This window comes from Labrus bergylta, chromosome 9 (assembly GCF_963930695.1).
Source record: "Labrus bergylta chromosome 9, fLabBer1.1, whole genome shotgun sequence".
NCBI classification, from domain to species: domain Eukaryota; kingdom Metazoa; phylum Chordata; class Actinopteri; order Labriformes; family Labridae; genus Labrus; species Labrus bergylta.
In genome coordinates, this window is record NC_089203.1 from 6,213,653 (window position 1) to 6,234,241 (window position 20,589).

Below are 20,589 nucleotides of genomic sequence, written 5' to 3' on the forward strand. Positions count from 1 at the left end.
GCGTAGCGTTAGTTCAGGCGGGCCGCCGAGTCACACTCTGCTATCATGTCAGAGTTTTTGGTAACAGCTGATCTCACACAAGCCTCATCAGCTGACGGCCAGCTGAAACTATCTGCTGCTCCCTTTGCACCTCTCCTCCTCCTCCCCCCAGCTCCTCCCTTTATGCTGTTCTGACAATGTCACGGTATTGTCATTGCGGTCTGCTCTGTTTGGGTTTTGCTGCGTCTCTCCCTTGGTCAAGCTTTCTTTGTATGCACGGGAAGCGCGGGAACCTGTTCTGCTCCTGCCTAAAGCTTTCCACCTAATAAGTGAAGGGGCAGGGAGATCCCAGAACAGAGCCATACCGCCAAATGTAAATAATTGCAACAAAGTATTTTTTCTTGACAAAGTGGTCCTGACTGAACTTCAATCATGAACAAGTGGTTTTTTTTTATTTTTTTGAACAAAAGCAAACAAAGAAAAAGTGCAGCTTGAAATTGAACACGTGATAGTTCTCCAACGAGTTATAAACCTGCAACAGCCTTCATGTATGAACTCTATGATGCTCCTGTGTTTACACAGACAGTTTGTCAGTGTTTTGGGCTTTAAGTGGTTATACTGGTTGTGGTGTTGAAACTGAGGTCTACATTTGCATAGAAAAGCTGCTGCTGTTTCAAATCAGCATCCATGCATATTCTAGGGTGATACAGTCAGTCTTGACTTAACTGTAGTTTGACTTGCTAAAAAAGGTCAAGCTAATGTCATAAATGTCAAATACAAACTCTTGCATGAACACAAACATCTGTTGATCAAATCCAATACGAGCATCTCGAGTAGAGAACTTATTAAACACAGAGTAAGATGTAAGAGAGGAGTCTCAAGATATGTGAATTAAATCTAAGCTGCTATGAATTATTAGCTCTCAGAAGATTTCCTTTTTCCTGAGGCAGCAAATGTAACACTGAAGATGAGCTGTTGAAGCCACCTTGGGGGTAAACTGTGAGTTCAGATCCACGTTCCAATAGAACTGGTTGCGCTGGCAGTAGCTCTGTACTGCTCTTGGCTTTATGCTAAACATAGTGAGCTCAAAATGTTTCTAAAGCCATGCTCGTCATACTGTTGCATATTTCCAAGAGGAGAACGCACGGTGAAAGAGAAAGACGTTCTTTGAATGACAGAAACATTTTATGCTTGATGTGGAGGACATGGGCAGCAGGACTTCAAGGACAAGTGATGATGAAAACAGCTGAAGAAAGAATCTTTATGAAAAATGTCCAATATTAAATAAACCATTATATTGTTAAGGAATGTCAACGCTGTCGTAATGACGCCATGTTCAGTACTTCAATAATCTCACTCAGGCCCCAAACAAGGGAGCTAATCCAGCTTCTCGCAACAAAACCTTCAAAAGAACCGGTAAAACTAGACTGTGGTCAAAATTCTCGCCACGCCCGGACTCCTCTAGAATCAAGCATAACAGAAATGTCTTTCATCAACTATGACGTAGGAGAATTTGTATTCAAGTTCAGAGTTATCAGAGCTCACTAAAGAGTTTATTTTGTCCCGTGGAGACGGATGAATGGATAAACATTAACCTTTCAACTTTGCCTACAAATGCTGTTCACCCTGTAATGTGATTGTAATGTAGTAGTGGCTGCACTGGAGGTCAGTATACAAACATGCTTGAGTTTTTAGTTAATCTGCATTAAGTATCTAATACTATATAACATTTGAATCTTAAACAATTTACATGGAAATACTCTGGATCTCTTACTCAATTTGAGTTAAACTCCAACATCTCTTTTTTTTTGTAAACACAAAACTAGACTTCAGCTGTTCTTGATCCCAAAGCACACCATACACAACATGAACTGCAGGGGGAGCTGTTGCATCAGGACCATCAGTGAGATAGTCATCAGTTCAGTCAAGTGACAACAGCAGGGCAGCTGAGCACAACTACCAAACCTTGAACTCTCCATCGTCCATGACGTCAGCGCTGCCACTATGAACCATTTTCTGTCATGTCCTCTTTGTCATCATCATCTTCTTCCTGACTCTCCTCATCTTCCTCCTCACTTTCGATGTACTGGTAATTACATCGGTTGGTGTTCACAAACAGGTCACTGTCATCATCCTCTTCAGAGTTGCTATCTTCTTCTTCCTGTCCTTTTTCATCGTCTTTTTCCTGCTGTTTGTTCGTCACATCCCGCTCCGACAGCTCCTCCTTAAACCCCTCTGGCCTGCAGAGAGTCAAAGGTCAAACATGATACACTCAGGTACTGGTATAACTGGGGGATGGGGGGCTAATTGTGTGATGTGTTTTCTACATGTATTAGTGCGCATGTTCCTACTTACCAGAGCTGCTGTTGTTGCAGGTACTGAATGTGATCTTTGTATAGAATGAAGCTGATCTCTGCTTTCACTTTCTCTCCTTCCTCAATAGGATCCACAATCACATAATCCCCTTGGTGATCACAAAGAAGACAATATAAATAATTACATTCAATATAACTGCTAGGATATATAGATTTTTCACAAACAAATAAATAACTTATCACTTCAGTGAGTTATATCGGCCCTTCCATTGATACCATCGTATTATCTTTTCCTTTTTAAAAGTGCCACACATCCAACCCACAGAACAGCTGCAGGCCACTTCAACACTGACTGAAAAAAATTGTCTTGGGCCAAGTGTCCACCTAGTGTTTTTTTTTTCTAAGTGCTGGCATCTTTTATTCGATTTGTTTTAATGAGCAGAGAGCGTTCACAGCAGCAGGCCGCCGCCCGGAGAAAAAGCGCAGAGCCAAGCATCTTCCACTTTTTTTTGTGCGGCAGTAAGTTGAAATTTTTCGGAATCAACTTTTCAGAAAAGCGCTGTCGACGTCACAGGCACTCTTTTCCAAACGTCTGATGTTCCCTGTAGTTTTGCCGCCTACGGATCGTGACACATCCTCTTTGCTCCGGGTCGGATGGTGAAATAAACGACCTCAAATAAAAAACATGCAGTAAAAAGGAACGGAGCAGTGTTGGTCATACAATGGCCGTCGTCAACAGACTGTTGACATAGAGACAGGACCGATGTGCACATGCAGCACTTTTCTTCTCAGCACACAAACGCTTGATGCAAACCGTCCCGAGTGCTCAGCCAGCGCTTTTCTGCTCCGAAAAAACCCTAGTTGAACATATCAACTTGTATAGCCACTGTGGTTGCACAGAGGCCTGTAGGAACACAACAGTTTGAAAAAAATATATAGCAGAAGAAGATTTTAGTCCAACAATTAAAGATCACAGACTTATGACATTTTTCTCTCTTTCATCAGGGTGCTGCTCCTGTGTTTCCTTGGGATAAAAACGTCAGTGTCTCGTAAAGCTACATCTCTAGAGGGGTAATAGATGATGAACATTTATAATTTAACCTGAGTGATTCAGCAAAGAGAGAAACAAGCGAATCTCGTTTTCCATCACTAAGAAAAATATTCAATAAAGTATTCACAGATGGATTTTGTTAAACGCTGCAGCTTGTTTCTTAGTTTATGTTTTTGGCTATATTTCAAAAGGTTCTTTGTCAATTTTTGAGCACAAACACTACTGAGGGGCTTTTTTCATGAATGGGTGTTATGTGTGTTTGTTCACATGCACCAGGACGCATGTGCACTTGAACAGTCCTGCTATTGCTTTCACAGTCTGTCAGTGTGTTCACCGCCGACAACACTAAAGAAGACAACTGCCTTCTTATAAAACAAAGGCTTAAACATCGCAGCTTCTTATCAGCTCTGAGAAGGAGTTGGACTTGAGCTTCAATGGTATATTAAGCCTTAAAGGACTGTTTCCATGACTACTTGAAGCATCGATTTATGATAATCTGGGAAAAAAAGTATTTGTTGATCCCTAAAGGGGAAATTCAGATAAATAGTTAATTAAAATAATTCATAAAATCAATTCTAAAGAACTAAGCAATCATGTTGTGATTCATAACTCAGCAGTCTGGGACATTCAGATCATAAAACAGATGATAATCTGTCAGTATAAATCTAATCATCCCGCTCTCAGTACCTCTCTTGATCCACAGGTTTTTGCGGAACTTGGTGGGCATGCTGACCAGGAAGCTCTCACCCTGCGCCGTGACGCTTTCATGGAGGTTGTTTCCACGGCTACTGATGATCTACAAACACAGAGTTCTGTTAGGTGGATGTTTGCTGTCAATAAATACATAAATATGTCATAATATAATAAATCCAATGCTCACCTTCACAATTGTCTGTGTTTCTGTGGGAGTGACGAAGTCTCCAAGAACTTCCTTGACGACGTGTTTACGTTTTGTGGCCTGTGACATGTTTATACGTGAGCTTCTTCAGGTCTTTTGTCCAGCTGCATGAAGAGGGCAGAGTGAGGTCATCGTGGTGATAAACACATTGAAGAGACAACAAAAACAAAAAGGAGATCCGATCATGAGTAACACACTGGCTAAATAAACTAGCCTAGCATTTTTAAAAACAAACGCTGATTATCTCAGTGATGGAAACACTTCATATCTCCTCTGTTCGCAATAAGAGCTATGCAGGAACACATATATCTTAAAATGTCTAGTAGTTTAACACAATTATCCAAGCTAAGCTCACTTTCGTTATTTCAGACACTTAACCCCATAAGGATGTTTGTTTCATGAAAACCTTGTAATGTGGTTATTGCGTTTCTCCGATGCTGAAGGTGTTCTGGTAGCTTTACAGCAGAGGTAAATCACTTCAGAAACAAGACAATTCAGATTATCTTTCCAGTGCCTTTTCCCACGCGTCCCTATTTTTCTGACAGGGCAAAACGAAACACTTCCGGTACTCTCTCTTCTTCTATGGTTTACATGTGCATATCGCCACCTTGCTGTGCCGGTGTGTAACTTCAGGGCATCGTGTACTTGAGGTTACATTCTCAAAATTGCTGATTAATAATAATACCCCCCCCCCCCCACACACACACACACACACCCTAAAAAATAATAGTAATTAAAAATATCTATCTTACAATCCAAACCTGAATCTTTCATAAAAATAAAGAGTCTTCAAGTAGTCTTCTTGCCTCATTTTGTCAGTCCTTCCTAAAATCCATTCCAAACCAAACCTAAGCTCCGTCTTCTTCTTTTTTTGGCGGCTCGCAAACAGCTTAAAGGTGCAGACCGTCACCTACTGTACAAGAGTGTGTATCATCATGTCTTTCACCTTCCCTAGACTGTAAATTCTGCCTGCCAACCTTGTGTAATATGAGAATGACAAAAGAGCCCATCTACTATCCCCTCTCCTTCTCCCTCTGTGCCCAGTATTCCTCCCATATTCCACTTCCAAACTTGAACATAAAATTGTCCTGTATTTATCGGGTACACATGATTCTCGGACCACACGCTTATGGTTTCCCTGAAGATTTTCTTAAAAGCCAAAAAGATGGGTGCAGTGTTTGTATAATTTACTCAGATGCAAGTGAATGGGGGTTTTGTAAAGAAAATATAAATTAAAAATACTTTGTGTATAAATTGTGTGTTGGCCCATGTAGACACAGTGAAGAAACCTCGAGACAATCAGTTGAAAAAGACAAACTTATTTTAAGTGAAACTCTGTGTTAACTTGTCCAATTAAACCAGAACCCAGGGGTGATGTCTGAAGAATTGTTAAAGGGCACATATTATACAAAATAAAATGATCACCATGTTTTTTGAACATTAATATGCAACCCTAGTCTGTCTACAAATCCCCCAATTATGGGAAAAATCCATCTTTTCCTTATTTTGCCTAAAACAGGCCGCTAACAGTTTTCTCTTCATGACATCACAAAGGGCAGTAGCCCCTCCCCCAAGTGGGTGACACTCCAACAGCTAGGTGTTTGTTCTGCCCTCTGAGTCTGACTTCTCACCAGAAAAAAATGGGCATGGAGAAAAAAAGTTAGAGCCACCCAAGTCCTTCCAGAGAGGGGGCGTGGTCAAACACAGCTCATTTACATATTTAAAGGTACAGACACAGAAACAGCCTGTTCTGAGCAGGGCTGAAATAGAGGGGTTTATAGACATGATCAAATAAAGGATCAGAGTGGATTTAGAACAATAAACTTCACACACGTTTTTGGGAGCTCTGACTTATTTGAACTTGATTAAAAGGAGGATTATATATGACCTTCAAATAATCATCAGCAGAATGGAAAAGATACCAGACACCAAAATTGCAGTAAATATGTACGGGGAGGGGGGGGGGGGGGCGTGTTTCCCATTAAATGCCATATCATTTGTGACATAACCACTTTTAAACATATTAAACTGTTGTTTATTTTATGAGAATAAAGTTTTTGATGGTTGTATGTGTGCAAAAGATCACCTGAACAAATAACATGATTCCTGAAGTCCTTTATTTACCGTAATCTGAATTCATTTCTCACAGTCTCACAGCAGTCTTTAGAATCACAGTGCATTTATGTAGTCATGTGCTAAACAATGAAAATTAAAACCCCCAAACATCAAAAGTCCTCTTTAATACTAGATAGCATGTACACAAAAACAGTTACCAACTACGGTTAGTGCACAATATTCATTTGTATGAGGAAACTGTAACTTTTGGGGTAAGATGAGGTCATGCAATGAGTTAAAACACAGCAACCATTTACACCTGCTGGGCTAACGGAAAGAGATGCAGGAGTAAAATCTAATCTAAAAACATGTCTGCAAACTCAGCAGTTAAACACTGGTGGTGTGAAATCTGAACATGAGGACTAGCCTGGTGTATGTGTGTTTGGTTGTGATCTCCTTGCTGTCTGGATCAAATGTGTGTTAGAGAGTAGTGTAAATGTGGAGTCAGCTTTAGTATGATGGTGTGGGTCCTTGTGTGTGTATGTAATGTATGTCTCTGTCAATATAAGGTGCGAGTTGTTTAGTCGACAACAGCAGATGAGCACATCGTGTTGATCCCACACGCATTGGAACCCCTGTACAGATAGTAGTAACCCTGTATGAGAAAGAAAAGGACATAAAACAGTTAGATCTTTACCTATTACTGTCTTTAAAGGTTTGAATTTAATGTAGTTTATAAAACAGTGGATAGTTTTGTTAAAAATACCAAACAGAGCAGCAGCACACTGAGGAAGTGTAAGACATTAAACTGTTATAACAAAATATTAATGTGGGATCTCTTGTTAAATTACCCCATCTCAACCTCTTCATAAATGTTTCTCTAATCCACAAAGATGATTATTAGATACAGTGGTCTTACCTGTTCTCCATAATCCTCTCCCCAGCTGTTTTTGATGGCCCAAAATGGAGTACCTTTACCTGAGAGCACAGAAACATTCATACAGTTCACTCGGCAGCCTTGTATTGTTGTTTGCAAAACATTGTACTTTTGAGTTGATATGCTTGTTTTTAAGAGTTTGACGGCTAACTGGACAAACAAATATGTCCGTTACAGGAGTAGGAATCAGATCAGCAAAGATGAATGAATACACTTACGCTCTCCGTATCCCACGAGCAACACAGCGTGGTCGATCATCCAGGGGTTGCAGAAAATCTTCAGAGGGTGAGACACACCTTTCCTGTAGAACTATACAAATTGGAAAGATGATTAAAAACAATTAAATAAGGTTAGTTTGCTGTGGTGGATTAATATAGTAACGACAAATCTGGATACCTGCATGGCAAAGGCGTTCAAAGCCACAGAGATCGGCCCATTCTCAGCCAGCCAGGCTGCGATTTCTGAGGAGAAAAAAAAACTAAATAAGTCCTTTAAAGGCCAAATATGTAGAATTTTATGAGAATGTTTACATCAAAATATCTATATTAATTAAAAATGGACTAAACCTACTCTAAACCTACTAAACCTATGCCGTACTCGCCCAACTGTTCAATTCGGACACTGAAGAAGAAGAATTCGAGGGATTCGTGGAAGGGGAATGAACTGAAAAAGTGAGCTTTACGTGTTATACGTAACTGAACAATGTTGAGTTATGCACTAACGTTTGAATTAGCGGTATCAGACTGTGTTTCTTTTACGTGTTTACAACTGAACAAGGCTGGGAGATATTGTGAATATGCACATTAACGTTTGAACATCGTTACCATGGGAGTGAACGGAGTTGTCAGAACGCTTAATAAAGTTTGACTTTCTGACTGTTTTGTTGACATTCCCTTTAGCACAGCTCCATCTAGTGGATGCATAACGCAACCCCAGTCAAACGTTTGACTGCAGTATCTTCTATTCTATGCGCCTTATAATCCGGTGCGCCCTATTTATGAAAACAGTTCTAAAATAGGCCATTCATTGAAGGTGCGCCTTATAATCTGGTGCGCCTTATAGTGCGGAAAATACGGTATGTTATAGGTTTTCTCGTTGAGTACTTTCATTACCTCAAATGTTTCCAACAGTTATCAAAGCCAGAGAAATCCATAATTTTATAGTTTTTACAGGACTTGTGTTGTCACGGCAACCGCCAAGATGAGCCACCACAACAGACACAAAATGCTTATCGTTGCCAAGGAAACAGCGGATGTTATGTCACCGCTGCATAAGGAAGCTGCTACTGCTACGACAGGTCTCATTTTTACCAAATGTTAAACAACAATTAGCCATTTGTTGCTCTTTTTGCACATTTGCACACCTCCAATTCGCACTTTAATAACTTCAATTTCCATTCTGGTATGAGCTCTTGACTGATTTTATTGCGTTGGTTTTATATTTTGCTGTGTTGTCTGATATTTTAAAATTGGTTTTGGTTTATGTTCTATGTTGATGTTGTCCTTGTGTTTCTTGTCTTCTGTGTGCTCCTGTTGCAACGCAAATTTCCCCTTGTGGGACAATAAAGAATCTGAATCTGAATACAACACTTACCCTCCTCATCTTTGGACAGCTCCACAGAGCTGTTTATGTAAGCTGCCACCTTCCTGTCGGTGAAGTCACATTTTTGTTTGCGTCCAGTGTAGGAGTAGTCTGACTCAGTCTCCAGACCACCTTAACAAGAGATGAAAAGTGAAAACAGAAGTGTTGATGTATGCATTTCTACACAGCAGAAATGATATGTATGCAAGAATACTTCTGAAAACAAAACATTTTTAAATGTTGACAAACATAACTTCTACCCATGTCTTTCTTACCCAGCTTTTCAATCGCTTCATAAGCATTTGACGGCAGCCCCCCTTTGCATGCCTGGTCCAGTCCATCACAATCAACCAGCTCTGAGAGGAACAAATCAATTGACCAATTAAATAATGGCTTTTATCTGTGCATGTAAACAGGATTTGTTTGCAGGAGAATGAATGATTTACTGTATCATGGTGTTTTCTTGGAACTACGTCCACGTGTATATCAGTGTGTGAGTGTTTTACCTTGTTCTGAGAGAGGGATTAAGGAGCCATTCTTTAGGAACCACTGGCCTTCGATGTTACCCGTAACAGAAAATGCCCAGCAGGATCCACACATACCCTTCAAGAGAACAAAAAAACACATCCCTGAATCGGCATGAACAGTAACTGATGAGTGCATGATGCAGGATATGTTCATATAGGGTTGTAAGTCAGAAAAAAGAAAGTAAGTAATTAAGTACAAACATAACTAGGTGTATATATAGCACGACCCTGGCAGCACTGAGCACTTCTAGCACTGTCAATTTCAGACTGGCCTGACTGGTTGTTCCGACACACAGAGAGCTCCATAGATAAAAAGTCTATTAATGAGTTAATCCATTGGTGTGTGGAAAGAGTATGTGGTGGTTGCCACGGTGCCACCTCACATCATTTGTGGGGAGGAGTTCATCTTCAAATCAAATGTATCAGATAGACGTTCTGTAATGAATATCTAGAAACTTCTTTGGCCCAGTCTAGGGTTATTTCAACGCAGTGAAAGTTTCTTATTTAACACCATTACTGGATAAATAATAAGAGGCCTGTCAGCAGTGTGTATTGTAGACCGCAATTGTTAAACAAGAAAAAAAAAGGACTGGATGGAATGTAATAATTGTACCTTCAATCCTGAACTAGAAGTATTCATTATATCTCGGAGGCGTTGTTTACCTGACTTATGCTGCTGATGTGAAATAAATGGTTTTCCTCCCTCAATAAGCAGTTGTGAAATAATAGTGTTAACATGCCATTTAGAGTTCTGCAAATGTTATCTGGCTTGCAAGATTATTTTGATTGTGACTTTTACTGATCGGCTAACTAAGCAGCTGAAATGCGGTCGTGACCGTGGTGTCTGTTTTAGACTGTGTGTACATACAAGTATTCATAAATCCCTCAGATTCACAACGAGAGTAAATGTTTTGATGACCTAGTTGATTGAGGGTTAGTGGATCCATGGCATTCAAATCCCAACCAATTATTCATTCTAAGTCATACATTTGGCCAGGACGTTACTCAGCTGAGCAGAAAACCAAATCATCATAACGGTTGGTTACATATTTAATGACAAAGGCCACTTCCCACCCGTGACTGGTACCTGGTTTTTAACAGAGCTAACAGCTCCATGATCCCTCCAGTCCCAGTCGGCAGGGGCGGGGTTACGGGCCGGTGAAGCCAGTTTCAACGGGCGATGAAGAGTCCACTGACTCAGCAGCTGGTTCAGGTACGTGGAGCGAAACTCTTCCTCTGAGGAAGGAAAGGAAGAAAAACAGAAAGAGAGAAGGAGAATGTTTGTGGTAATAAGTAAGCGTAACAATAGGTTAAGAAAGGCTGTTGCAACACACACAGTGTTCATCGGAAAATGTGAAGAAATACAAGAACATGTGTGTGCACACACACACCAGTCAGGTCGCTGAACTTGGTGACTCCATACTCCGCTGAGCCTTGATCCAACGACTGAAGCGTGTCTGCTGTCTTCATGTTCTCATGGAAGATACGCAAGCGACGGTTTGTCTCTGCAAGATACAAGTGAAATAAAAATATACTTTGAATATGATTGTTCAATTGTAAGATTCCTCTTTCTGAAGCTAGCCTTCAAACAATGAGTGAGTGGACATATTCTGTGTTTTGAGTTGGTAATGGTACAGGCGAGGGTAATGACAAAAATACAAACAAAACACAAATATTTGACACTTACAGAAACAGATTCAGCCAACAAATATTATATTTGGTTTCCACCAGGAATATAGAAGGAGAGAGTGATATGTTTGTATACAATAATACACAAAGCTGCACTTTTACAAATAACACAGAGCTGGATTGCTGTTCAACTTGCCAACATGTTTTCACTGTTTATGGCATTTTTATTTTTGTGAAAGCAACCATTATGTTCTGATTCACATATGGTTAGGTTTTCATGAAGGCTAAATGCTAAGAGTAGCCTATAAGTAGAGTTCAGAGCAGACAAACTACACAATACACTCACCCTCCTCACTGCTGTAGACCTTGTTGTATTTCACCATGAACTCTTTAAACTTTCCCAACAGCTCCACAGGCTCCTGCTGGGGAAGAGCAGACAAGCAATTGATTAATGAAAGCCACTTACGCAATAACTGACATTTCACAGAAGACCAGCTCATTTATAAAGAATCAAAAAAGTAGTCAGTACTGTTGTTGGTCTGAATATATATATATTTTTTACCTCAAAAGGTGAGCTGGCAGATTCAGCCACGACACTGTTGGTCTCTTCTTGTGTAAGGTAAACTGATCAGAGAGAAAGAGAGAGAGACATCCAGAAGAACATGTTAAGTGCCTTTGACAGAAACAGCTCTGTAAATGTAACAGGTTTTTTAAAGACTAGGATTTGATATAAGTTAGTTAAGTAATTAGGACTACTAGGATAGGCTAAGTCATAACCCTAACAAGGTTCAACCCTCCAATAGACATTTTTTCATTCCTGAGGAGAAAGATATTAACATCTATAGGTAAACTCATAACGACGTAACCTCTCACCTATACTTTGTCCTTTTGGTTCAGGTGTTACTTGGCTGTTGAATTATTAAACATTTCCACAACAACTTTAAGCAGATCATTTTATCTATGATTGTTTTCTGTATAAAAACTGCTTTAACCAGATGCAACCTTTAAAGGCACTGGTTCCACAACAAATAATTAAAAGAAGCAGTGAAATCACATCCAAAGAAAGTTAACTGCAATACATCACAACTAGTGTGATTGTAAAAACAAGTCACCAGGGGGTCCACAGTCATTTTGTGTTCTTTAGCGATGATTTTGAACGAGGTGGTCGAGGGGTCAACATTTCAGCTGCAGTCTGACCTTTAGGCTGACATTTCTGTTTGAGCAGAGTGGAAGTGCCCTGCCAGGGAATGTCCCACACTTCGAAAACACACACCTCAGTCTGTCATAAACAAAGACACAGAAAAGACACAGGTATTGTTAATTATAACGGAGGGATTTCTTTTCATTAAACATTGTTGAAAATTCACTAACAAGCGGGATACTGTCTGTAGCTCAGGTTACTAACATTAAACAAATCTTTTTAACTCTTGCATGTTTTTACATTTTTACAAGTGAAACATCTCTTGTATTTTCCTTGGTTAGGATGATATGTAAAAAACAAATAGGTCTTGAGATTAGACGAACAAAAAAAACATAGAAAAGCTGAAGTCTAGTGATGTACATGCATGAGCCTGAAAGCACGAGGAAAATCAAGTCACAAGATACATTAGTCACGACTCTGCCGAACAAACCCCACATATCCACTGCAATCAGATGCTCACACATGTCCACAGATTACTGAAATATAACATTTAAAAACCATGCATATGAGCTAGCCTCCTTTTCCCTTAGAACATCTCTCACTGACACACATGCAAACATACACAACCTACCTTGAGTTTCTGTGACTCGGGATAAAAGTCACATGTCCTGAGCATGGTGGCCTTCTTACATTGAGTGTTACTCAATTCCACTGTTATATTGTAGCGAATACCCTTGACCAGCTGGAAAACAAAACAGAAAACACACAAACCCACAGTCATTTCTGATACACAAACATGTGATCCTTAGAAAAAGCATTTAACAGGACATAACTTGTGTCTTGCCTTGTTTACCTGAGGCATAAAAGAGGCTACTTGTGTGTCACATACTAGTCAAGTAGGCTTGAACGATGGTTATGTGGTATTATTTGAATTCTTTTTTTGTTGCTTCATGGACAAAATGTTTAAACAGAACTGTCCAAATAAAGCAAAGCCCCCAGACACAATGAGAGGTTCGTGAAAATAGTAAACAAAGAAAGGAAAGGTCAACATTTTGTTTGTTCACTGTGTTTAGCTTTTATCTTGCTTTGACGCAGCTTTAAATAGACCAGCTCAGGCACAATGTTACACAACTCAGCACGTCAAACTGTAGGCTGTTGTAAAGCCAGCATTATCGGTTCACACGCATCTTTTATGACGGAGTCCTTAACACAATAACAGTATATGCCAGGTGCAGTTATTACCTGTTTGGTGGCTGAGATAAACCGGCTGACTTTGCGAAAGTGCATCGCGTTGGAGCCCCGGTTGTAGCGCTCCTCAGCAAAATTTAAAGCCTTCTTCAGTCCTTGGTCGGATTCATGCAGCCTGATGGGAGAGCCCGGAGGCCCGAATAGAGGCCGGTCGATGTCCTCATCAATCCCGAGTACCAAGCCGAGCACGGCGGCCAATGCTAGCCAAAAGATTACCGAAGAGCCGAACCCCGTCCTCATGCTCGTACCACTACTGGGTCGCCGATAAAGAAAAGAGGCTGGTTAACGTTTCTTTCTCGGTTAAAAAGGCGAGTGTTTGTTTTCCGCACAGTACAAATGGATATGGTCCTCTCAGCTGTGGCCACAGCACAATGTTGTTGTCAAACAACAGGCAGTGGGAGGAGACTCGAGGCTGATGGGCGGAGCCTGTGAAAAGTGTCTGCCGCAGCCTCGTGCTGCATTCAGGTGCTGCTCGGGTGGTTTCACAGTTTACGAGTTGGGAAGTCGTTCTTCCAACTTGTTCACGTGATTTCAGTTCGGAAAGTCGGAATTTTGTAACACCAGCAAAAAACAACGTTGACGCTACGAAGAGGAGATGTGAAGTGTAAATGTCGCATTTTATATTTAAGCCAAAATATGATGTGTAATACGTGAATTAATAAAAAGTATGTTAACATTGACAACGCATATTGTGCCCCCTCATGACGATTTTGACGTCAAGTCGTCCGCCTTATTACTTTCCAAGTTGTTGTTCCGACTTCAGCAGGACTGGTGTTCATGTGCATTTTACAACTTGGAAATTCGTCATTCCGATTTGTCCGACACCACATGAATGCAGCATCAGAGCAGAGAGAAGCAGAAGCAGCGAGAGGAACAAAAATGGTTTGTTATTGTCATATTCAGAGTTTCTCCAAACATTCTATGACTCATTAAAGGAATCTCATTGTAAAGAACTGTGGCTTAAGAATCAGGCTGTGTTAACTTGTCACTGTGTAGCTTTATTCTGAACTCACACATTGCATGTAACAACAATGCACTCTATCAGGTACGGTGGCTGAGGAGGATCATACAGTGCAAATTCGCACTTCACAATAGCGATTCTAGCGCTATAACATTACATTACATCTCCCTTTCTTGAAATAGAGACATTCTATAAACAATGTGCAATAATTCAACGGAAATACAATATATGAAACTCTACAAATAATATTAGCTTACTTTAGTTTCAGTACTCAAAATAAACTATCAACTCTTTGCAAAATTAAAAGCATCTTGTGTGCAAACTTAGATTATGAACTAGTAAATAAATCGTGCTGATAAACTCTCAGTTAACTTTGAATAAACAGTCACAAATCCAGTCTTTGAGGGGGTTTCACTACTCTGCCACTCTTTGTGGTATATGTCAGCATCTGGCCTGAGTCAGGGGGTTTCTCAAGAAGTGGAACCATCATATTGTCTGCGGTGGGGGGAAACATCTCCTGACCAGGCGCAGCCTCATCTGGCTCCGCCCAAGGCTCATCACTTGGGAAGTGACGTGACTGATTTGCAACTGATATGCTTCTGCGAAGATGCTGGCTGTTACGGCGAAACTCTTTTCCGCCACAGTCCACAATGTAGGACCTCGGCTTCTTCTGGGGACCAGTTTGGGTTACCAGGATATGGTTGCATTCTGACCTCTTCACCTGGCGTTAGTGGAAGGCGATGCTTAGATGCCCTGCTGTTGTCATAGTAGAATTTCTGGGAAGCTTTACACCTGTCCAACTGATGTTTTACTTTGCGAGGGTCGTAAGCTCTTGGCATAAGCAGTTGCTGAGCTGAGGGTAGTTTGTTTCTGGGTCTCCTGCCCATTAACAGCTGTGCAGGGGACAGACCCACAGACTCGAGTGGGGTGGTTCTGTAGTCAAGCAGTGCGAGATATTGATCCGAAGCTTTGTGCCACAGTCTTTTGATTGTTTGTACTGCTTTCTCTGCCTCACCGTTGGAGTGAGGAGTGTGAGGTGATGATGTGCGGTGAGAAATGCCATAGCTTTCGCAAAAGTCTCTGAACTCTTCTGCAGCATACTGTGGGCCGTTGTCAGTACGTAGGACGGTGGGGATTCCATGTCTGCTGAACTGAACTTTTAGCGTTTCAATAACAGTGCAACTACGCTGGTCTTTAAGCTCATCTACTTCAATGAACTTTGAATAGTAGTCCACTAACACTACATAGTGTTTTCCCTCCCACTCAAAAATATCTGAGGCAACCTGCTCAAAGGGGAGCTCAGGAGTGGCTGTTGGTTTGAGGGGCAGCCTTGGCAGTCTGTTTTGGAACTCTGCACACTTACCGCAGTTCCTCACCATGTCTTCAATCTCAGCACTCATACCTGGCCAGTAAAGCACTTCCCATGCCCTCTGCTTGCTTTTCACAATCCCAAGATGAGACTGGTGTATGAGCCCGAGCATGTGGTTTCACAAGGTGGGAGGCACTACCACGCGCAGCCCTTTATACACTATTCCGTCACTTTCTGTTAGCTGGCTCCGGGAATCCCAGTATGGCTGGATAGCAACAGGAACATCTCTTCTGTGCTCTGGCCATCCCTGCTGGATTATGTGTTGCAGCAGGCTGAGTTCTTTTTGTGTGCATTCTTGCAGCTCTGAATACTTATCCTTACTTACTGCTATATGGTTGAGCATTGACACACACTCTAATCCATGCAGCTCTGGTGTGTTGCAGGTCAGCTGTGCTCTTGACAGTGTGTCAGGCAGCCCCATGTCTTTCCCTCTTCTGTACTTGACAGTTATGTCATACCACTGCATGCGAAGGCGCATTCTCCGCATGCGCATGGGAGTTGAAAGCATTGGCTTCTTGTAGATGTCCTCAAGCGGCTTGTGATCATTATAGACTGTAACCTGCTTTCCAAAGATGTAATGATGAAACTTTATGCATGCGTGGACGATTGAGAGCATTTCCTTCTCTATTTGTGCATAGCGTGTTTCAGCATCAGTCAGGGACCTGGAGGAAAAGGCAACTGGACGGTTGTCCTGTAGGAGCACAGCTCCTAATCCGTTGCTGCTTGCATCACAAAATATTTCTACAGTCTCTGCTGGATCATAGTACTTTAGTACAGGTGGTTGTGAGCACAAGTCTTTGAGTCTGTCAAATGCTTTTTTCTGTGCTGGCTGCCATGAAAACTCCACATTGCTTTTGAGAAGCTGGCGAAGGGGTGCGTCTTCCTCACTGAGGTTAGGAATGAACTTGGACAGATATGTGACAAAGCCCAGAAAGCGTCGCACTCCCTCCTTGTCTGTCGGCGCAGCCATGGCCTGGACTGCTTCCACTTTTGCTGGGTCTGGCTTTAGGCCGTCTGCTGTTAGCAAGTGCCCCACATATGGCACCTGGCTTTGTTGAATATAACACTTCTTGAAGTCGAGTCTCAGGTTGTAACTTGTGGCTCTCTCAATGACTCTATGCAGGATTTCATCATGTGTTTTCATGTCAGGCGCTGCAATCAGGATGTCATCCATCATAGCCACAGCACCTACTACACAATCCAGCATGCCATCCATGATGCGCTGGAAAATCTCTGGCGCACACTTTATTCCAAATGGTAGTCTGAGCCATCTGTATCTACCAATAGGTGTGTTGAATGAGGTGAGAAATTATGATTCTTCATCCAGTTCTATTTGGAGAAATCCTGACTTTGCATCTAAAACAGAAAACACCTTGGCACCAGGTATGGAGGACACAACCTCTTCGATTGTGTGCATGGGATAGTGTTCTCTCTTGATGACTTTATTAAGATCACTGGAATCTATGCAAATCCTTATTTTACCTCCACGCGAGACTGCCACCATGGAGCTGACCCATTCTGTGGGCTGTCCAACTTTGGCTATGTGGCTATCTTTTTCCATTTCAAGGAGTTTCTGCACAATCTTTTCTTTTAATGCAGCAGGTTGCCTGCGCACTGGATGCACAACACCTTTTGCATTTTCCTCTATTTTAATGGTGTATCTACCTGGCAAAGTCCTTGTGGTACGTGTCAGTTCTGGAAAATCAGATAGACCTTCCGGAACACACAGTGTCTGTATTGCTTTGTTTTTTTACAGCCATCTTTTGCAATGAATCTAGTCTGACAATCAGACCTAATGCTTCTGCTGTTTTTCCACTGAGTACACTCTCGTACTATGTTGACTATTTCAAACTCGGCAGTAGTGACTCGGTTCTTATACTGCTACACCAACAGGTTTGATCTTGTGGTTGGAATATGAGCGTAACAGTATTTTGGAGCGTCTCAGTTCACCAGTGTGCATCAGTTGCTGATAACTGTCCAGTGTTAGCGTGTTACATTTTGCACCTGTGTCTATTGTGAATTGGACCTCCTGTGACTTTATAGTGACGCATGCTGACCACTTATCATCCTGTGTCAATGAGCTTACAGGAGCCACAACTCTGTTCATGTTGATGTTCAGTATTTCTTCATCCGTTTGTTCATCATCAGAACGCTCCAAGCATAGCGTGTTCAATGTGCGTCTACGGCACACAGCCATCCAATGATTTGGCTTGTGACAGTAGGAGCATGTTGAGCCTTTAGCCGGACACTTGCCGTTATTCCACTAGTGGTCTGCTCGCTTGCCACAGCTTGTACAGTTGGCCGTAAATTTCTGCTGAGTTAGCTTTGAACGGTCTGGAAATGTCTTTTGGTTTTGGCTGAATTTCTTGGGTTTAGTTGATAGCTGAGACACTTGATGACAGGCAGCATCATTTCTGAATATTTTCATTTGTTTCTGAGACATCTCATATTGTTGTGGTATCTCTAAGGCTTTAGCTAACGTCAGGTCTTCCCCTCTGTCTAGCAGCCTTTCTTGCACTTTTTTTTCACGGACAGCTGCTATAATGGCGTCCACAAGCATGTCGTCAGTGTCAGCGTACTCACAGTCCATCAACAGTAGTTTTAGATCTTTGACAAAGTGGTCGAAAGTCTCACTTGCCCCTTGCTTCCTCTGCTTGAAGTGATGACGAGCTATTCTTTTATTTTTCCTCGGCCTGATGTAGCCGGCAAATTTATCCAGTACTTTCATAGGGTCTTCTTTCTCGCCATCTGCCCAATCAAGTGTTTTGTAGACCTCTCTGCCTTGTTCTCCTATCCACGTGCCCAGCCATCCAGCTTTTTGCTTAGCACTTAGCTCTGACAGAGGTCCGTCAAAAACGAACGCAACGTGACTTCTAAATCTATCAAACTCCTGATATAAGTCTGCTGCATCCCAGTCAATCTTCGGGTGTTCAAAATGCGGAATCGCCATAACATCACTTTTTATGCTGTGCTTGACAGACTTCTGACACCATGTAAAGAACTGTGGCTTAAGAATCAGGCTGTGTTAACTTGTCACTGTGTAGCTTTATTCTGAACTCACACACTGCACGTAACGACAATGCACTCTATCAGGTACCGTGGCTGAGGAGGATCACACAGTGCAAATTCGCACTTTACAATAGCGCTTCTAGCGCTATAACGTTACATTACACTCGTGTGAGACAACCGCAGGTCTGTATCATGTTCCCTGATACCCAAACTGAACATAACCAGTTCCTGAACTCTACTTCACTTACGTATTCATCACGTTTGTCATCAGAGTGAGTCAAAATTAACTGTAACTTCCTTTGGTAAATTATTTTTCCAATGATAATGTCTTGCATCATCATCAAAAATGAACAAGCAGCAAAGGAAACAATATAAGAGGAGTCTATTGTCACAACCTGGCTCAACATAGCAGTGACAAAAGAGGGAGACCACACATAGTCGGCAACATTATTCAAAGGAGTTTAATTAAACTATTAAATTAAACAGTGTTACCCCTGTGAGGAGGTCAGTGTGTGTGCGTGTGTGTGTGTGTGTGTGTGTGTGTGTGTGTGTGTGTGTGTGTGTGTGTGTGTGTGTGTGTGTGTGTGTGTGTGTGTGTATGAATAAATGAGTATCAAACTCCAACCAAAGCACAAACAAATGTTAGAGAAGAGGGGGTGAGTAAATTGAGTAGGTCTGCTTTGTAGACTCCCAAACCAGCCAGCTCAGGTGTGCTGCATTAGAGTCCTTCCTGACTCCACCCACATCTACCTGCAATAAGGAGAACCACAGCCAGCAAAGGGAAACAAACAGGAAGAGGCCAACCTTGAGGCTGTCACACTATTGCTATCTGAAAATGTATCACAAAGAAATGAGAAAGAAAAACATAGGCTACGCTTCAGATGAAATATTTACGGCAAAAAAAAATCTTATGTAAAAAACATTCTGATGAAGAATTCACACAAAGGATATGTTACCAACCCTGAAATACAACAGAAGAAAATAAAAACATTAACAACCAGATACAGGGAGAACACTGAATTCAGCAAAAAGATAGCCTATATCAAGAGTAGATATGCTGTTGATCCTGAATTTCAACTGAAGCCTATATCAAGAGTAGATATGCTGTTGATCCTGAATTTCAACTGAAGCCTATATCAAGAGTAGATATGCTGTTGATCCTGAATTTCGACTGAAGCAAAATCTAAATATTACAAGAACATATAGACAATATTGGTTTCAGGCTGAGGCAGCGATCTTATATCACTCAATATTATGCATGACGAAGCCTTCCATGTCAAACACAGACAACTATGAAAAAAATTATTCGAGACAGGTATGACAGGTATGCCCTGAAAATAACAAGAAAATACAGATAAATCATAACCAGTCAAACCCATGAGAGTGACAATGCTTTGATCAAGTAAAACCTTGCAAGAGGTCAAACTATGTGAAGAATCCTAAAGTGGTTGCAGCCTGCCTCACAGGAAAATATGTTCACGTGTGTGACGGTGACTGCAGGAGTAATGCAAAGTGCCCGATGAGAGAAAGAAAGAGTGCATTTGTCACACCTGCCATAATCATCTGAAAAATGGATCCATGCCAAAACTTGCTGTCGCAAACAAAATGTGGTTGGATGACATACCAACTGATCTTTGTGACCTAAACATTCTTGAGAGACACCTCATATACCTCCTCTTCCTAAAGGTTAACAGAGACAAATGAACTAAAACAGATTCACCCACAGTATGAAGATTTCACTATCACAGATGAGGAGTTATGTGACCCAACACTTGCAGGTGATGAAACAATGGATGATGATGATGATGACCTGATGGAAATTAATAGGCTTGAGATCGATGCGCTGTGTGAGCCTGAAATGGTCCTGAAAATGAGCAACAAAACAACAC

The 20,589-nt window shown here is 41.4% G+C and overlaps 2 protein-coding genes across 4 annotated transcripts; both read right to left on the bottom strand.

Moving 5' to 3' along the window:
* Positions 1–409: 409 nt before the first annotated feature.
* eif1ad (eukaryotic translation initiation factor 1A domain containing) lies at positions 410–4,804 on the bottom strand. 2 transcript variants are annotated; one of them, XM_020653368.3, is made up of 5 exons: positions 4,650–4,804; positions 4,226–4,347; positions 4,033–4,141; positions 2,335–2,443; positions 410–2,219 (listed from the first exon to the last, which is right to left on the bottom strand). In XM_020653368.3, the coding sequence occupies exons 2-5, from the start codon at positions 4,310–4,312 to the stop codon at positions 1,982–1,984; spliced, it is 543 nt and encodes a 180-aa protein (XP_020509024.1). In that variant the 5' UTR covers positions 4,313–4,347; positions 4,650–4,804; the 3' UTR covers positions 410–1,981. The 2 variants fall into 2 exon arrangements, with proteins under 2 accessions (XP_020509024.1, XP_029136920.1); XM_029281087.2 differs by having other exon boundaries at positions 4,599–4,800.
* A 1,539-nt stretch (positions 4,805–6,343) lies between these two features.
* Positions 6,344–13,755, bottom strand: ctsf (cathepsin F). 2 transcript variants are annotated; one of them, XM_020653393.3, is made up of 14 exons: positions 13,356–13,755; positions 12,745–12,855; positions 12,170–12,251; positions 11,535–11,596; positions 11,319–11,391; positions 10,735–10,848; positions 10,431–10,579; positions 9,323–9,419; positions 9,092–9,172; positions 8,829–8,948; positions 7,632–7,696; positions 7,454–7,544; positions 7,218–7,276; positions 6,344–6,953 (listed from the first exon to the last, which is right to left on the bottom strand). In XM_020653393.3, the coding sequence occupies exons 1-14, from the start codon at positions 13,599–13,601 to the stop codon at positions 6,879–6,881; spliced, it is 1,425 nt and encodes a 474-aa protein (XP_020509049.2). In that variant the 5' UTR covers positions 13,602–13,755; the 3' UTR covers positions 6,344–6,878. The 2 variants fall into 2 exon arrangements, with proteins under 2 accessions (XP_020509049.2, XP_020509048.2); XM_020653392.3 differs by having other exon boundaries at positions 11,319–11,394.
* Between the last annotated feature and the right edge of the window lie 6,834 nt (positions 13,756–20,589).

Excerpts from the sequence above, each read along its gene's own strand:
- eif1ad (XM_020653368.3), bottom strand. The coding sequence starts at position 4,312 with ATGTCACAGGCCACAAAACGTAAACACGTCGTCAAGGAAGTTCTTGGA. Across the intron at positions 2,444-4,032 it reads AAACCTGTGGATCAAGAGAG|GGGATTATGTGATTGTGGAT; the intron begins GTACTGAGAGCG and ends GTGATCACCAAG. Across the intron at positions 2,220-2,334 it reads CTGCAACAACAGCAGCTCTG|GCCAGAGGGGTTTAAGGAGG; the intron begins GTAAGTAGGAAC and ends GACTCTCTGCAG.
- ctsf (XM_020653392.3), bottom strand. The coding sequence starts at position 13,601 with ATGAGGACGGGGTTCGGCTCTTCGGTAATCTTTTGGCTAGCATTGGCC. Across the intron at positions 10,849-11,318 it reads GGTCTACAGCAGTGAGGAGG|AGACAAACCGTCGCTTGCGT; the intron begins GTGAGTGTATTG and ends TGTATCTTGCAG. Across the intron at positions 7,277-7,453 it reads GCTCGTGGGATACGGAGAGC|GTAAAGGTACTCCATTTTGG; the intron begins GTAAGTGTATTC and ends CTGTGCTCTCAG.